The sequence below is a fragment of the Argentina anserina genome, chromosome 6, assembly GCF_933775445.1.
Source record: "Argentina anserina chromosome 6, drPotAnse1.1, whole genome shotgun sequence".
Taxonomy (NCBI): domain Eukaryota; kingdom Viridiplantae; phylum Streptophyta; class Magnoliopsida; order Rosales; family Rosaceae; genus Argentina; species Argentina anserina.
This window is the reverse complement of record NC_065877.1, coordinates 18,508,760-18,523,011: the sequence shown is the minus strand read 5'-3', so window position 1 is coordinate 18,523,011 and position 14,252 is coordinate 18,508,760. Positions and strand designations below refer to the sequence as shown.

Genomic DNA, 14,252 nt, shown 5'->3' with positions numbered 1-14,252 from the left:
ATTAGGCTAAGACACGCATAAGGGTAGAATAGTAATTCTCCCGGAACACTCCCCCTTGTGTCGCATGCCTAGGTTGCATGGTGCACACATCGTTGCCTCGGTAAAAACCTTGTCAAGCAAAATAAAAACCTCTTGGGTAAAAATAAAAGCTTGATCGAAGGGAAAAAGAGCACAACGCACCGTCTACATTTGATAGCATCATGAGAGGTAGACTCCCCCTGAAGTCTACGAAACAACTCCCCCTGATTAGTGCCATAATCATGGAGTACAAAGAACAACGTACACAACATTCATTACATGCTTCTCAAACGTAGTCTTGAGCTAATGATTAATCATTAATCTAGTCACACATCCTTAGATCATACATGCTATACTTAGCCAAATTTAGATCTTAGGAAACAAAATTGCATAACAACTCAAAACAAGAGTTTGCAATGAAAATCAGATTCTCGGATAGAATGACCTTCACTCACTTAAACGGTCATAACTTCTTCGTCAAAATAGGTATCAGCGAACCGTAAAATGTTCTGAAAAGTAGACACCCGTGGCTTTCCAGTGACATAAGGTTCACAACCTCATCCGATCGGAGCAGTTCACAATGCTCTGTCGAAGTTGACTGACTTGCAAATTTCCGGACAGGACTGTCCTACTTTGCTAAAACGGCCATAACTCACTCAATATGATAGCTATGAACGAAAGGTTGATGTTACTTGAAAGTAGACACATATACCTTTCCAACGGTACTAATTTCACCATATTTCATCGAGCGAGCTGTCCTATAGGTCTTGTTGAAGTTGACCTACAAAACTGGACAGATTCTGATTTGTCACATTCAATGTGTCTTTCGCAAAAAGAATGGGGGAATTGACCAATGAAGAACTGATTTTGGTCCAAGACGGAACCGTACGCATCCTCTACGCTACCAGTGTCGACTGCTACACCAAGGCGTACGTTGATGTTGCTGGAGCTGCTGGCGGCGTTGGTGTGGAAAGAATTTGTGTTGGTTCACTAAGTGTAGAACTAAACCCATGTCAAAGAAGCAATGCAAGTCCAATGACAGTGCATAGGCGCATAGTTAATCACGTCATAATGAAAGCAATAGTGTCCCAACAACACTAGCATGTATGAATGTATAGCTCATTGAATATCTTCATCATCTATACTTATACGGAATAGAGAATCAAGAATTAGCTTCATATGAACACATATGGGTATGAGTTCTTGCAACCGATTGTACTACGTTCTCTCGAACGTCGCAATCTGATTACATAAGCTCTCCGTAGTCTCGAGGTATTTAAAGTCCCTCGGGCACTCTCATATCTACGTCAAGATCCCTTTACAGATATTCTATGACCACTATCATATGCTGCAAATCTGTTTTCATAGACACTACTACTGATCAAGTAGCGGAAAGCAATTATGTCCATAACGAGAGAATATAACTCATCGTAGTCAATCCTAGGATAATGACACAATCTTTGCACCATAAGTCCTGCATATATCGCATGACTTCATCTTTCTCATTACACTTACGAACAACGACCAACATAACAAGTCTAGTTCAGCCTGTATTGATTCTTTCCACTTTGGTCAAGTTGCTCATCGTTGATGCTTTACAACGGAATAAGAGCATAAGCGAATACATCATCAATCATGGGAGATCAATACATTAAACATACGCGCGCGCTGTATACGATCAATTCGTGGGATTTCTATTCTTCTCTAACATCAACAAAATGAGTCTGTAGCGTCCCACAGAAACTTAGTTGATACACATGTTTAGAGGATATCTCTTGATGATGGGCGAAATACTTGTGCCTACATACTTCGCTTCTTTCTGGTTTTGATTCCAGAGAATAATGGTATCCCCCTCATCTGGGCAGGAGCCAAGACCGAAGCAATGACCCTTACTAGTCCATCTTTGCGTTTGCCGCCCTTGTTTTGTGGTGCAATACCACGGGCGCCGACAACACCACAGCGTACGATGGTGCCATCGCCGGCTTCCTTCCCACTATCAGGGATGGTGCCAACGGTGCTAGGACCAGGTCATATGAAATTCTCCCATATTCTGAGAGTTCCAACCTTACCGGCACATCACAGCATTTATGTGCGATCTCGTCACTTTCGCAATATCAGTAAAGTCATTGAGCATCGAATCTTCGACTTTCTGGAGGTCGATAATGCGTTGCACATTTGCTCACTTTGAGTAGTGCGGGATCTTAATGAGACATAGTTCCACACCACGTCAATTCCTGGCGTTAAAACCAGAATGGGAGCATTCCATATCTCCCCCTAACGACGGGAAGTATGTCTCATCAAAGTGACCGTCTGCTAATATCGTAGGATAGAGATCAACGGTTGTAGATTGGAAATAGCGGACAAGTGTTGGTGATTCATAAATTATAACCAACCAGAATACTTAATCGTTTCAAGTAGACCCATTGAGATAACTACAATAGAGGCACATAAACAACTTTAACCAAATAGGCGTTTAAGGAAAAGAACGTTGGGATCGTATCCAGTAACCGTCTGGTACGCACTAAACGCTTGGCAAGTTGTGGGTCTAAAATGAATAAGTGTCGCTGCATGGAACATCATTACATATCTCCATGCAAAAATCGGTAGGTTAGTACCCATAACCAAGTCCGAGCTCTGCTAGATCGTGCAGTGAATGAACATGAGGAATAATATGTTCAACGACGATCCCAGTAGATATGCAAAACGAAATCATCAAAGTCGTGGAGGTGAACTCTCCAATGGTATCCAATCAAATAGATTTGAGAGGATAGGAAGGGTGGTGAGCCCTTAGGATGATGATCATAGCTAAAAACTTTAGCGAATGCAGCGTTTCTTGTGGAAAGCAAAGCGACGTGTGACCAACGCATCGATGCTCTTAACCTATACCATAAGAATGGAATGTTCTCGGTTGGAGCCTTAGCAAATAAGGACTTCCTTGAAATCTAGCAAAAGAACAAGCTTTGCAAAATGAGCGATTGGCATCAGAGATTGTCATGGAGACATTAGAAGACACGGGAGGCATCACAAGCTCCTATGAAGAAGGGGATGCCGCCACCGACGGCCTTAATGCCATGGAGCCGCCGAAATAGGCAGGCTCGGCCTCACCGTGCATGGCACGGATAGGCTCGGCCTCACCGTGAGGAGCATGGGTGAGGTGGTCCTCCAATCGCTTCGTGAACATGAAAAATAGATGATAATGTGAATTTCAAAGAACTCGAATCATCATATCTTGTTCAAAATGACCAAAAAACGATCATGTCAAAACCGAGAAGACAGTAAAACCGAACCCATGATTCAAATAATCTTGAGTTACATAAAGCTACTGCTGCAGGCAAGCAAAACGATGTCTGCAGGCTAACAAAGCTACTGTCGAAGCTTGAAAAAGATATTGTCAATGAAATCTTACAGATTTATTCCTCTCCATTCTTAACACAAATATCAAGATGAAAATCCATCATTGGCATGTATGGCCTTTAAAACTTAGCAAGGCACGAAGATATAAAACACAATCTCCGCACGAGATCCGTAAAACAACTACCTGCGCCGTAGGACAGTGTGGGTGGTTACGCAATCAGCAAGACACTCGATTTCACGGCGGGACATTCTCAAAATGAAGATTAAGAGAGTCAACGACGCGGTGAACTTCTCTACACAATACGCCGTAGGATATTGTAAGAGAGGGGATTGAAACAAATGACAATCCCATCGAATGTATCACATGGCAATATAACGACATTCTTCAACTTAAGAGTTGGAAAAACATGGTATTAGAGCAGTTGAATACCAAACAATTACGGTGGAAAACCTTCCATTTGGTGCGGGTGGTCACCAATAATAATAAAATCATTTGAGCTATGAAATGACTTGGAGAAAACCGGAAAATTAACCGGAAAACCATGTCAATATAACTCAAAACCGGGTGAAATTTGGACTGGGAAAATGTGGCAGCAAGAACTGCTGAAACATGACGAGAAACGACGGAAAAAAGATCATCGGAAAAACTCGTCGGAAGCCGGCGGCACCGATTGCCGAAAATCCGGCCGGCAGTGGCCGGTATGGAGGCCATAACTTCAGGTCCGACAGGGAACTCCGTCCGGAACCGGATGGCGGTTCCGGCAATGCCGGAATATGGCCGGAAGGCGGCGAATACGCCGGTAAAACGTCAAAAAACGTTCCGGAAACGCCGGAACAGTAACCGGGAAAAACGACGTCAATTTTGACGTTCCGAGGTCCGTTTTCCAAATTTCAAAGTCCGAAATCACAATGTAGTGCTATTGGGGTCCCATGTAACCCAAAAGCGGCCAATTTAAAAACCATGTGAGTTGCAACGTTGACCATGCATGCTAAGCCAAGGCAAATAAAATTCTCACGAGTCAATCTTGTAAACAAGAAATACGAGAGATTTTATAGAATATGCCAATATTTAATACAACACAAACAAGCTTCCAATTCCAATAGACGACTTAAGCTAAAGTCGAGTAATAATCATGCCAATGCCAACGTCATACTTGAAAAATAGTAAGCAGAAGACATAGTCAAAATAGATTAACTATTCAAAAGTCTGTAGCAATAAAATCTTGCATATTGGATTGGGCGGAGCCTTAGCCTGAGGCTCAAAAATGTGCTTACTTGAGAATGGAAGAATGTTACGTTTCCATCTCCAAAATTCCCTCAAGAAATAGATACAGGTGCCAAAAATGGCATGCGTTTCTTTGATGTGGAGTATGCATCAAGGTCAACTCTCATAATACAACGTCAGAGACGTTCATTAAATCACTTTTAAGTGTGTCCCATAGAATTCATTATTTTTGGGATCTTTTTGTCAGCAAATAGTGCTGCATCAGAGTAATGAATCAACTCAAATAAATGAGTACGTAGACCTTGAGATTATCGTTTATAGACATGAGTTTAGGAAAACTCAAACATTCAAATAAAGTCGCGATGGCGACGCATCCATAAGAAACGAGGGTTGTATAGGTTTCAAATAATCGAAACTATTCAAGTATGTAACCGGAATTAGAAGGTTGTGATGTATATGGTCACAAAATAATCGATGCATATCGGCGATTCTCATGATCGCACCCAAAACAGCGGTGCACTCAGGCGACCACATGATAGAGCGTTTTGTTAAAACGTATATAATAAACCCTGTAAAACATCATCGTTAGTATATAATAAGCAGGGATCGTTCTTTCCGAGGAATTGAAGGGAACTCTAAACTTTTAGTGTTAACAAATAATGGGGGGTTTGAGATTAATTATTAACTACTAAAATAAAACCTAAATTACTATTTACATGATCGACTTCTCTTTAACAAACTTAAACCAAATTTAGCATTACACCACATAATTACAAGTTTGAACCTATCATGCATTCTAATTCGACCAATTACATACTTTTTAGACACCAATACAATTAGAGCCTTAGGGGATCATCTAATCGTGCAAGATTTCAATTAACATTTAGATTGACTTAGGGCCTAATCTAAATTTGCATGCAATCGAATTCAATAACACTTAGAGTAGAAATCAAACAAGATTACATTTAAGCACCAAATCTTTGTTGGAGACATGTTTCATGTATGGCGTCACCCACCATGGTTTCACATGCAAATTTCCAGAATTTTTACCACTTTTAATCAACACAAATCGAACCTACTTAGGCATGATTCGATTTGTGTCAATATGGTTGATGAATCTAGCACTCGAACACAATCTTAGGGAATGCATCCAAGCACTAAATTCATATGCACATATCTGAAAATTATCTAAAAGTATGAGAAAGATGATTAGAACACAACAATAGAAATACAAACTCATTAATTATAGAAAACCATCAATTCGGCAAAGATCCAAAAATCCAATAAAACAATCTGAAAATTTCGATTCTTAATACAAAACAATAATCCCACACAAACATCATACTACAATCTTCATAGACAAAATATTGTAAAAAAAATCAAAAACAAACAAACCCACGGAGAAGAGTTGCGAGAATCACACGTTGTATGAACCTTGGAAGTGTGTCTTCAATAGTGATTTCGGTGGAGATAGAATTGCTATATGGGGGAGGATGGATTGTTGTTTTGATGAAAGATGTTTGAGGTAGTATTTTGGTAGAGTTTTGGCTCTTGAATGCAAATGAGAAGTGATCCTATTTGAGAGGTGAAGCCATGTATATATAGAGGAAAGATGGAGGGTTTGAAATTGCTTCTTTCTTCCTATAAACATGCCATGCTTTAATCCCTAAAACATGGAAAGTTTTATTCCCTAAAACATGCCATGTTTTAATCCATAAAACATGGAAAGTTTTATTCCCTAAAACATGCCATGCTTTAATCCCTAAAACATGTCATGTTTTATTCCCTAAAATATGCCATGTTTTATGCCTTTAATGATCATCTTCTATTTAATTATTGCATGACTTGGCTCCATCTTTTTTTTCTTTAATTATCTCTTCAATCTAATCTGAAAATAAGAAAATAAAATCATAAGTAAGAGATAATTAGTTTCAAAACCTAACAAGGATTCCTATTCAAACTAGGACTCTAAACCAATTATGCGTTTTAACTCATGTAAGCACAAAAATGCATCCAATACCGCTCAAGACTCTTACTACGACTCAATGACTCAATAGTACAACAATAAGGGCTAAGCAAAGTACAAATTGAGGTAAAAACATGTTAAAAACGTCGCACAAAGTGCTCCTATCACCACATGAAATAGATATCTTCCTTTTTAATGAAGAACGTCGACCATCACACGAAGAACGTCGACCAAGAGGGGAATCATATTTGCTCACTTTGAGTAGTGCGGGATCTTAATGAGACATAGTGCCACACCACGTCAATTCCTGGCGTTAAAACCAGAATGGGAGCATTCCATATCTCCCCCTAACGACGGGAAGTATGTCTCATCAAAGTGACCGTCAGCTAATATCGCATGATAGAGATCAACGGTTGTAGATTGGAAATAGCGGACAACTGTTGGTGATTCATAAATTATAACCAACCAGAATACTTAATCGTTTCAAGTAGACCCATTGAGATAACTACAATAGAGGCACATAAACAACTTTAACCAAATAGGCGTTTAAGGAAAAGAACGTTGGGATCGTATCCAGTAACCGTCTGGTACGCACTAAACGCTTGGCAAGTTGTGGGTCTAAAATGAATAAGTGTCGCTGCATGCAACATCATTACATATCTCCATGCAAAAATCGGTAGGTTAGTACCCATAACCAAGTCCGAGCTCTGCTAGATCGTGCAGTGAATGAACATGAGGAATAATATGTTCAACGACGATCCCAGTAGATATGCAAAACGAAATCATCAAAGTCATGGAGGTGAACTCTCCAACGGTATCCAATCAAATAGATTTGAGAGGATAGGAAGGGTGGTGAGCCCTTAGGATGATGATCATAGCTAAAAACTTTAGTGAATGCAGCGTTTCTTGTGGAAAGCAAAGCGACGTGTGACCAACGCATCGATGCTCTTAACCTATACCATAAAAATACCGAAAAATGTCCGTATTCGGTTGGATAGGGTCCACTAATGTCACCTTAAATACTTTGTAAGAATAGAATGTTCTCGGTTGGAACCTTAGCAAATAAGGACTTCCTTGAAATCTAGCAAAAGAACAAGCTTTGCAAAATGAGCGATTGGCATCAGAGATTGTCATGGAGGCATTAGAAGACACGGGAGGCATCACAAGCTCCTGTGAAGGAGGGGATGCCGCCACCGACGGCCTTAATGCCATGGAGCCGCCGAAATAGGCAGGCTCGGCCTCACCGTGCATGGCACGGATAGGCTCGGCCTCACCGTGTGGAGCATGGGTGAGGTGGTCCTCCAATCGCTTCGTGAACATGAAAAATAGATGATAATGTGAATTTCAAAGAACTCGAATCATCATATCTTGTCCAAAATGACCAAAAAACGATCATGTCCAAACCGAGAAGACAGTAAAACCGAACCCATGATTCAAATAATCTTGAGTTACATAAAGCTACTGCTGCAGGCAAGCAAAACGATGTCTGCAGGCTAACAAAGCTACTGTCGAAGCTTGAAAAAGATACTGTCAATGAAATCTGACAGATTTATTCCTCTCCATTCTTAACACAAATATCAAGATGAAAATCCATCATTGGCATGTATGGCCTTTAAAACTTAGCAAGGCACAAAGATATAAAACACAATCTCCGCACGAGATCCATAAAACAACTACCTGCGCCGTAGGACAGTGTGGGTGGTTACGCAATTAGCAAGACACTCGATTTCACGGCGGGACATTCTCAAAATGAAGATTAAGAGAGTCAACGACGCGGTGAACTTCTCTACACAATACGCCATAGGATATTGTAAGAGAGGGGATTGAAACAAATGACAATCCCATCGAATGTATCACATGGCAATAGAACGACATTCTTCAACTTAAGAGTTGGAAAAACATGGTATTAGAGCAGTTGAATACCAAACAATTACGGTGGAAAACCTTCCATTTGGTGCGGGTGGTCACCAATAATAATAAAATCATTTGAGCTATGAAACGACTTGGAGAAAACCGGAAAATTAACCGGAAAACCATGTCAATATAACTCAAAACCGGGTGAAATTTGGACTGGGAAAACGTGGCAGCAAGAACTGCTGAAACATGACGAGAAACGACTGAAAAAAGATCGTCGGAAAAACTCGTCTGAAGCTGGCGGCACCGATTGCCGGAAATCCGGCCGGCAGTGGCCGGACCTGGCCGGTATGGAGGCCATAACTTCAGGTCCGACAGGGAACTCCGTCCCGAACCGGATGGCGGTGTCGGAAATGCCGGAATATGGCCGGAAGGCGGCGAATACGCCGGTAAAACGTCAAAAAACGTTCCGGAAACGCCGGAACAGTAACCGGGAAAAACGACGTCAATTTCGACGTTCCGAGGTCCGTTTTCCAAATTTCAAAGTCCGAAATCACAATGTAGTGCTATTGGGGTCCCATGTAACCCAAAAGCGGCCAATTTAAAAACCACGTGAGTTGCAACGTTGACCATGCATGCTAAGCCAAGGCAAATAAAATTCTCACGAGTCAATCTTGTAAACAAGAAATACGAGAGATTTTATAGAATATGTCAATATTTAATACAACACAAACAAGCTTCCAATTTCAATAGACGACTTAAGCTAAAGTCGCGCAATAATCATGGCAATGCCAACGTCATACTTGAAAAATAGTAAGCAGAAGACATAGTCAAAATAGATTGACTAATCAAAAGTCTGTAGCAACAAAATCTTGCATATCGGATTGGGCGGAGCCTTAGCCTGAGACTCAAAAATGTGCTTACTTGAGAATGGAAGAATGTTACGTTTCCATCTCCAAAATTCCCTCAAGAAATAGATACAGGTGCCAAAAATGGCATGCGTTTCTTTGATGTGGAGTATGCATCAAGGTCAACTCTGATAATACAACGTTATAGACGTTCATTAAATCACTTTTAAGTGTGTCCCATAGAATTCGTTATTTTTGGGATCTTTTTGTCAGCAAATAGTGCTGCATCAGAGTAATGAATCAACTCAAATAAATGAGTACGTAGACCTTGAGATTATCGTTTATAGACATGAGTTTAGGAAAACTCAAACATTCAAATAACAGTCGCGATGGCGACGCATCCACAAGAAACGAGGGTTGTATAGGTTTCAAATAATCGAAACTATTCAAGTATGTAACCGAAATTAGAAGGTTGTGATGTATATGGTCACAAAATAATCGATGCATATCGGCAATTCTCATGATCGCACTCAAAACAGCGGTGCACTCAGGCGACCACACGAAATCGATATCTTCCTTTTTAAATAATAACGTGACTCCCCCAGGACCGTCACACGAAAAACGTCGACCAAGAGGGGAATCATATCCCTCTTTGGTCTCATCGGCGTTATAAGAAAGGCTGGAAAAGAAGACATGAAAAAGGCTAATAGCGCCCGATAATTTATATATATATGTTCAAAAGCAGCAACTTTAAGAAAAACATACTTGTTGGTCTGCCAAATAGACCGCATATAAGTAAATTGCTCTGCAAATCGATCGTCATGCATGAAGTTGCTTGTTGAATTCCTTTTCGATCTTCGTCCGATGACATAAAATCTTGAGAGGGTACGATCAAAATCGTATGTAGATGACAAAAGTATCATCCATCTCAGCATGAATGTCATCACCATAGTACGACGAGTGATCACTTTTCCTATGCAAGCACGTGAAACATAGTTAGAAAACGAAAACGTGCAAATAAACGATTTAATAAGCAATAGGAAAATAAAAAGGAAAAAAGAGAAATAGTTTAAAGGCCCAAAAGGGTAGAGAAGACGGGAGTAGCTTCTCTTGAGCGAAGAGTTTGCTTGTGCAGTTCGCGTTCATTGCGTATATATGCGGGAGGAGCAATTTTGAATCCTCTGATGCGGGGTTTTTCAAGGCAAAAAGATGTTTTTGCGGAGCGAATGCGGAGGATACCCTGCGGGGCTGCGGAGGCTGTGTGCAGGGGCAGCAGGGGGGGTCGCAGGGGCTGCATGCGGGGCTGCGTGCGTGCGTGCAGGGCTGCGTTGCGGGGGCTGCAGGGCAGGGCAGCGTGCGGGGCTGCAGGGGCAGCATGCAGGGGCTGCGCGCGGGGCTGCGGGGGCAGCATGCAGGGGCTGCGCCGACGAGGAGATGCCGGAGGCCGGAGATGACGGCGACCGGCGGTGGAGAAGAGAAAAAAATTCTAGGGCTCTAAAAGTTCAGGGTTTTAGAGCAACGTGCTGATAACGTGTTTCAGGATGAAATAATTGTGTATTATTGAATGATATGAGGGCCTATATATAGGCATTACAAAACCACAATCCCGTAGGATTCGGAGTCCTAATCTATTACGGAGATGCTAATCTATCTCCTAACAGGAAACCTATTAGACTAAGACACACATAAGGATAGAATAGTAATTCTCCCGAAACACATAAAATATTTTTAAAGTGATGTTTTTCTAATTTTGTTGACCTTTTTATAATTTCCACTTAAATGTGATGACTTTTTTATAATTAATTTATAAGTAGTGATTTTTTTTAATATAAGTCAAGAGATGATATTTTTTTATAATTTGATCTTCAAAAAATTCAACCGTATAGATAATTACGACTCAAAATCGTAATTAGTAGTTATTTTTGATTTTGTAGAAACAGTTTGAGGTATTGGGTATCGAGGAGTATCGACGGGCCCTAGAATATTTTGGTCTTGAGACCACTATTTAAGAGCAACCCTAAAACTCACAACTCTCGACTGTCGCCGCTGCTCGAAAGCTCAGGTTCTCTCTCACACTCACCGCCAAAACTAGGGTTCATTTCGTTGTCGAAATCTCTATAAGCAGCATTCATCGATCGATGCATGCTCTATGTTTTGGTCCGCTAATTTGTTTTTCATGTTCAAATGAAGCTCCTCGAGAAGAAGAAGAATGTCGCACAGGAAGTTTGAGCACCCCAGACATGGATCCCTTGGATTTCTCCCAAGGAAGCGAGCCGCCCGTCACAGAGGAAAAGGTAAATACATAAGTCTTTGTGTCTTTTCTAATCCCATATGAAATTCTCGAGAGAGAGTTTATAAAACATATGCTGTTGAATTTGGCAGTGAAGGCTTTCCCCAAGGATGACCCATCCAAGCCCTGCAAGCTTACGGCTTTTCTTGGTTACAAGGCTGGGATGACTCACATCGTCAGGGATGTCGAGAAGCCTGGCTCAAGTAAGCCCCCCACTTTTCTCTCTTTTAATTTGCATTCTTACATGTTACAGAATGTCCCCCTCTGTATTTATTGTTTCTTACCATTTTTAGAGCTTCACAAGAAGGAGACTTGCGAGGCTGTGACCATCATCGAGGTGCCTCCAATGGTGGTTGTGGGCGTTGTGGGTTATGTCAAGACACCCCGTGGCCTTCGTTCCTTGAACACTGTGTGGGCTCAGCATCTCAGTGAGGAGGTTAAGAGGAGGTTCTACAAGAACTGGTGCAAGTCCAAGAAGAAGGCCTTCGCGAAATACTCCAAGACGTATGACACTGATGAAGGAAAGAAGAACATTGAAGGACAGTTTGAGAAATTGATTAAATATTCTACTGTTATTCGTGTTTTGGCTCACACTCAGGTATTAATAGTTCTTGGGCTTGTTGTAGTAGTAGTTCAGTTTCAAGTGTGTTTCTGTTTTCTTCTTTCAAATCACTTTACTTCAGATTTTGATGTTTTAGGACTACTTACCTGCTTTGTCTCGATAGTATCTATAAAATTGTTCAGTTTCATTCACTTCAGCTTCCTTGGAGATAAGATATGAATGATTCATTAAATTATTGGATGTATTATGTTCTGTAGTATGTTTCATTTTCTGCAACTTGTAGTATATCTTTGCTGTTACTTGTTGTTTCGCTGATGACTTGATGTTTCCGACAATGATGCACAGATTCGCAAGATGAAGGGATTGAAGCAGAAGAAAGCTCATCTTATGGAGATCCAGGTTAATGGTGGCACCATTGCTCAGAAGGTTGAATTTGCAAAAAGCTTTTTTGAGAAGCAAATCCCTATTGATGCTGTTTTCCAGAAAGATGAGATGATTGATATCATTGGTGTAACAAAGGGTAAAGGTTATGAAGGTGTAGTTACTCGTTGGGGTGTAACCCGTCTTCCTCGTAAGACTCATAGGGGTCTTCGTAAGGTCGCCTGTATTGGTGCCTGGCATCCTGCTAGAGTCTCATTTACAGTTGCGAGGGCTGGTCAGAATGGATACCATCACCGTACTGAAATGAACAAGAAAATATACAAGCTTGGAAAGGCTGGACAAGAGTCTCACACTGCTGTCACTGAGTTTGACAGGTAAGTAGCTTCCCTTGATCAACTTTCATCTGAGTGCAACATATTGATGATTTTGATATTTCTCTTTTACACACTTCTAAGATAACTTCACTTTTGCAATGGTTGATCCAGGACTGAGAAAGACATCACTCCAATTGGTGGCTTCCCCCATTATGGTGTGGTAAAAGATGACTATATTCTAATCAAGGGATGCTGTGTTGGACCCAAGAAGAGGGTTGTTACCCTTCGCCAGTCCCTGCTCAAGCAGACATCTCGTCTTGCTCTCGAGGATATCAAGCTGAAGTTCATCGATACTTCCTCAAAGTTCGGGCATGGTCGCTTCCAGACTACACAGGAGAAACAGAAGTACTATGGACGACTCAAGGCATAAAGTCGGCTATCCAAGGCTTAGCTTTTACTTCTATATGCCAGTGGTTTTGCTGTTTTTCATTGAAAGTACCAAGGATTTTAGACTAGATATGAAGGTTCAATTTGTAGCTGATATTTCAATATTCCAACGTCTCCAATTCAATACTCAAATTTAGTCTTTCCTTCTGAAATTGAACCCAAAAATTATATTACAATGGATTGACATCTGCTCTTTTGGGGATATTCAGCCTGAGCCTGCGTTCCTCGTCGCATCAAGGGGTTGATGGAACTAGAAAAGTGAACAAATAACAGGTGAGGTACTCTCTAGAAGTTGTAGTTTAACCAACAATGTGCAATAGTAATCCTCATAAAGTGAACAATGCGTGGTAGGAAACTCATTTGGAAAAGTCTCAGTCAATGGAGTTTTAATATGTCAAAAACGTTTTTTTTAGTTGACCGTAGGCATGAATGGTCAAACCATGTCTAAAACAGACGAAATTTTTACGAGGTCCCTAAATATATATACTGATCGCATCGGCTGGTGTAGGTCGACAATATTTTGAAATTAGAATTTATTTAACTTTCTTTTTGGAATGATTTCCAAGAATTATTTTATTGTTTTAAAGACATTAATTTGGTTTTAGGCGTTGAGAAAACCCAAGCCCAGCTTTTTCCTCTTTTAAAATTCAAGTCTCAAGCCCAATGCATATGCTCAACTCTCTTTTTTCTGATACAACACAACAATCTCTCCCTCTTTCTCAGTTTCTCTGTTTGACTTAGATTTTTTTTCTTATTTGGACTTGCTTTGTTCCTCATTTGGTCTTAGATTTGTCCCTCATTCCCTAATGTTTTGTATTAATTGACATTTCATATTAAATGGATTGAATAGAGCGTAGTAATGAGCCTCCCAACTTGGTTGGGTTCCAAACTCTTAAATAAGAGTATTATGTTTTTTTTTCCTTATACAAACCCACAAGACCAGGTCTGTAAAAGCCCGTAAGACCCGTTTATGATAGGTGGATTTGGATTTTT

The 14,252-nt window shown here is 40.7% G+C and overlaps 2 protein-coding genes across 3 annotated transcripts in view; both read left to right on the top strand.

Annotated features, from left to right (window-relative positions):
* LOC126798699 (rhomboid-like protein 20) overlaps positions 1–14,252 on the top strand; it is a 271,709-nt gene that overhangs the window by 208,194 nt on the left and 49,263 nt on the right. The gene's annotated exons all lie outside the window — the stretch shown is intronic.
* LOC126798693 (60S ribosomal protein L3-like) lies at positions 11,224–13,405 on the top strand. The gene is made up of 6 exons (XM_050525729.1): positions 11,224–11,327; positions 11,456–11,559; positions 11,648–11,758; positions 11,849–12,153; positions 12,463–12,872; positions 12,984–13,405. The coding sequence occupies exons 2-6, from the start codon at positions 11,475–11,477 to the stop codon at positions 13,240–13,242; spliced, it is 1,170 nt and encodes a 389-aa protein (XP_050381686.1). The 5' UTR covers positions 11,224–11,327; positions 11,456–11,474; the 3' UTR covers positions 13,243–13,405.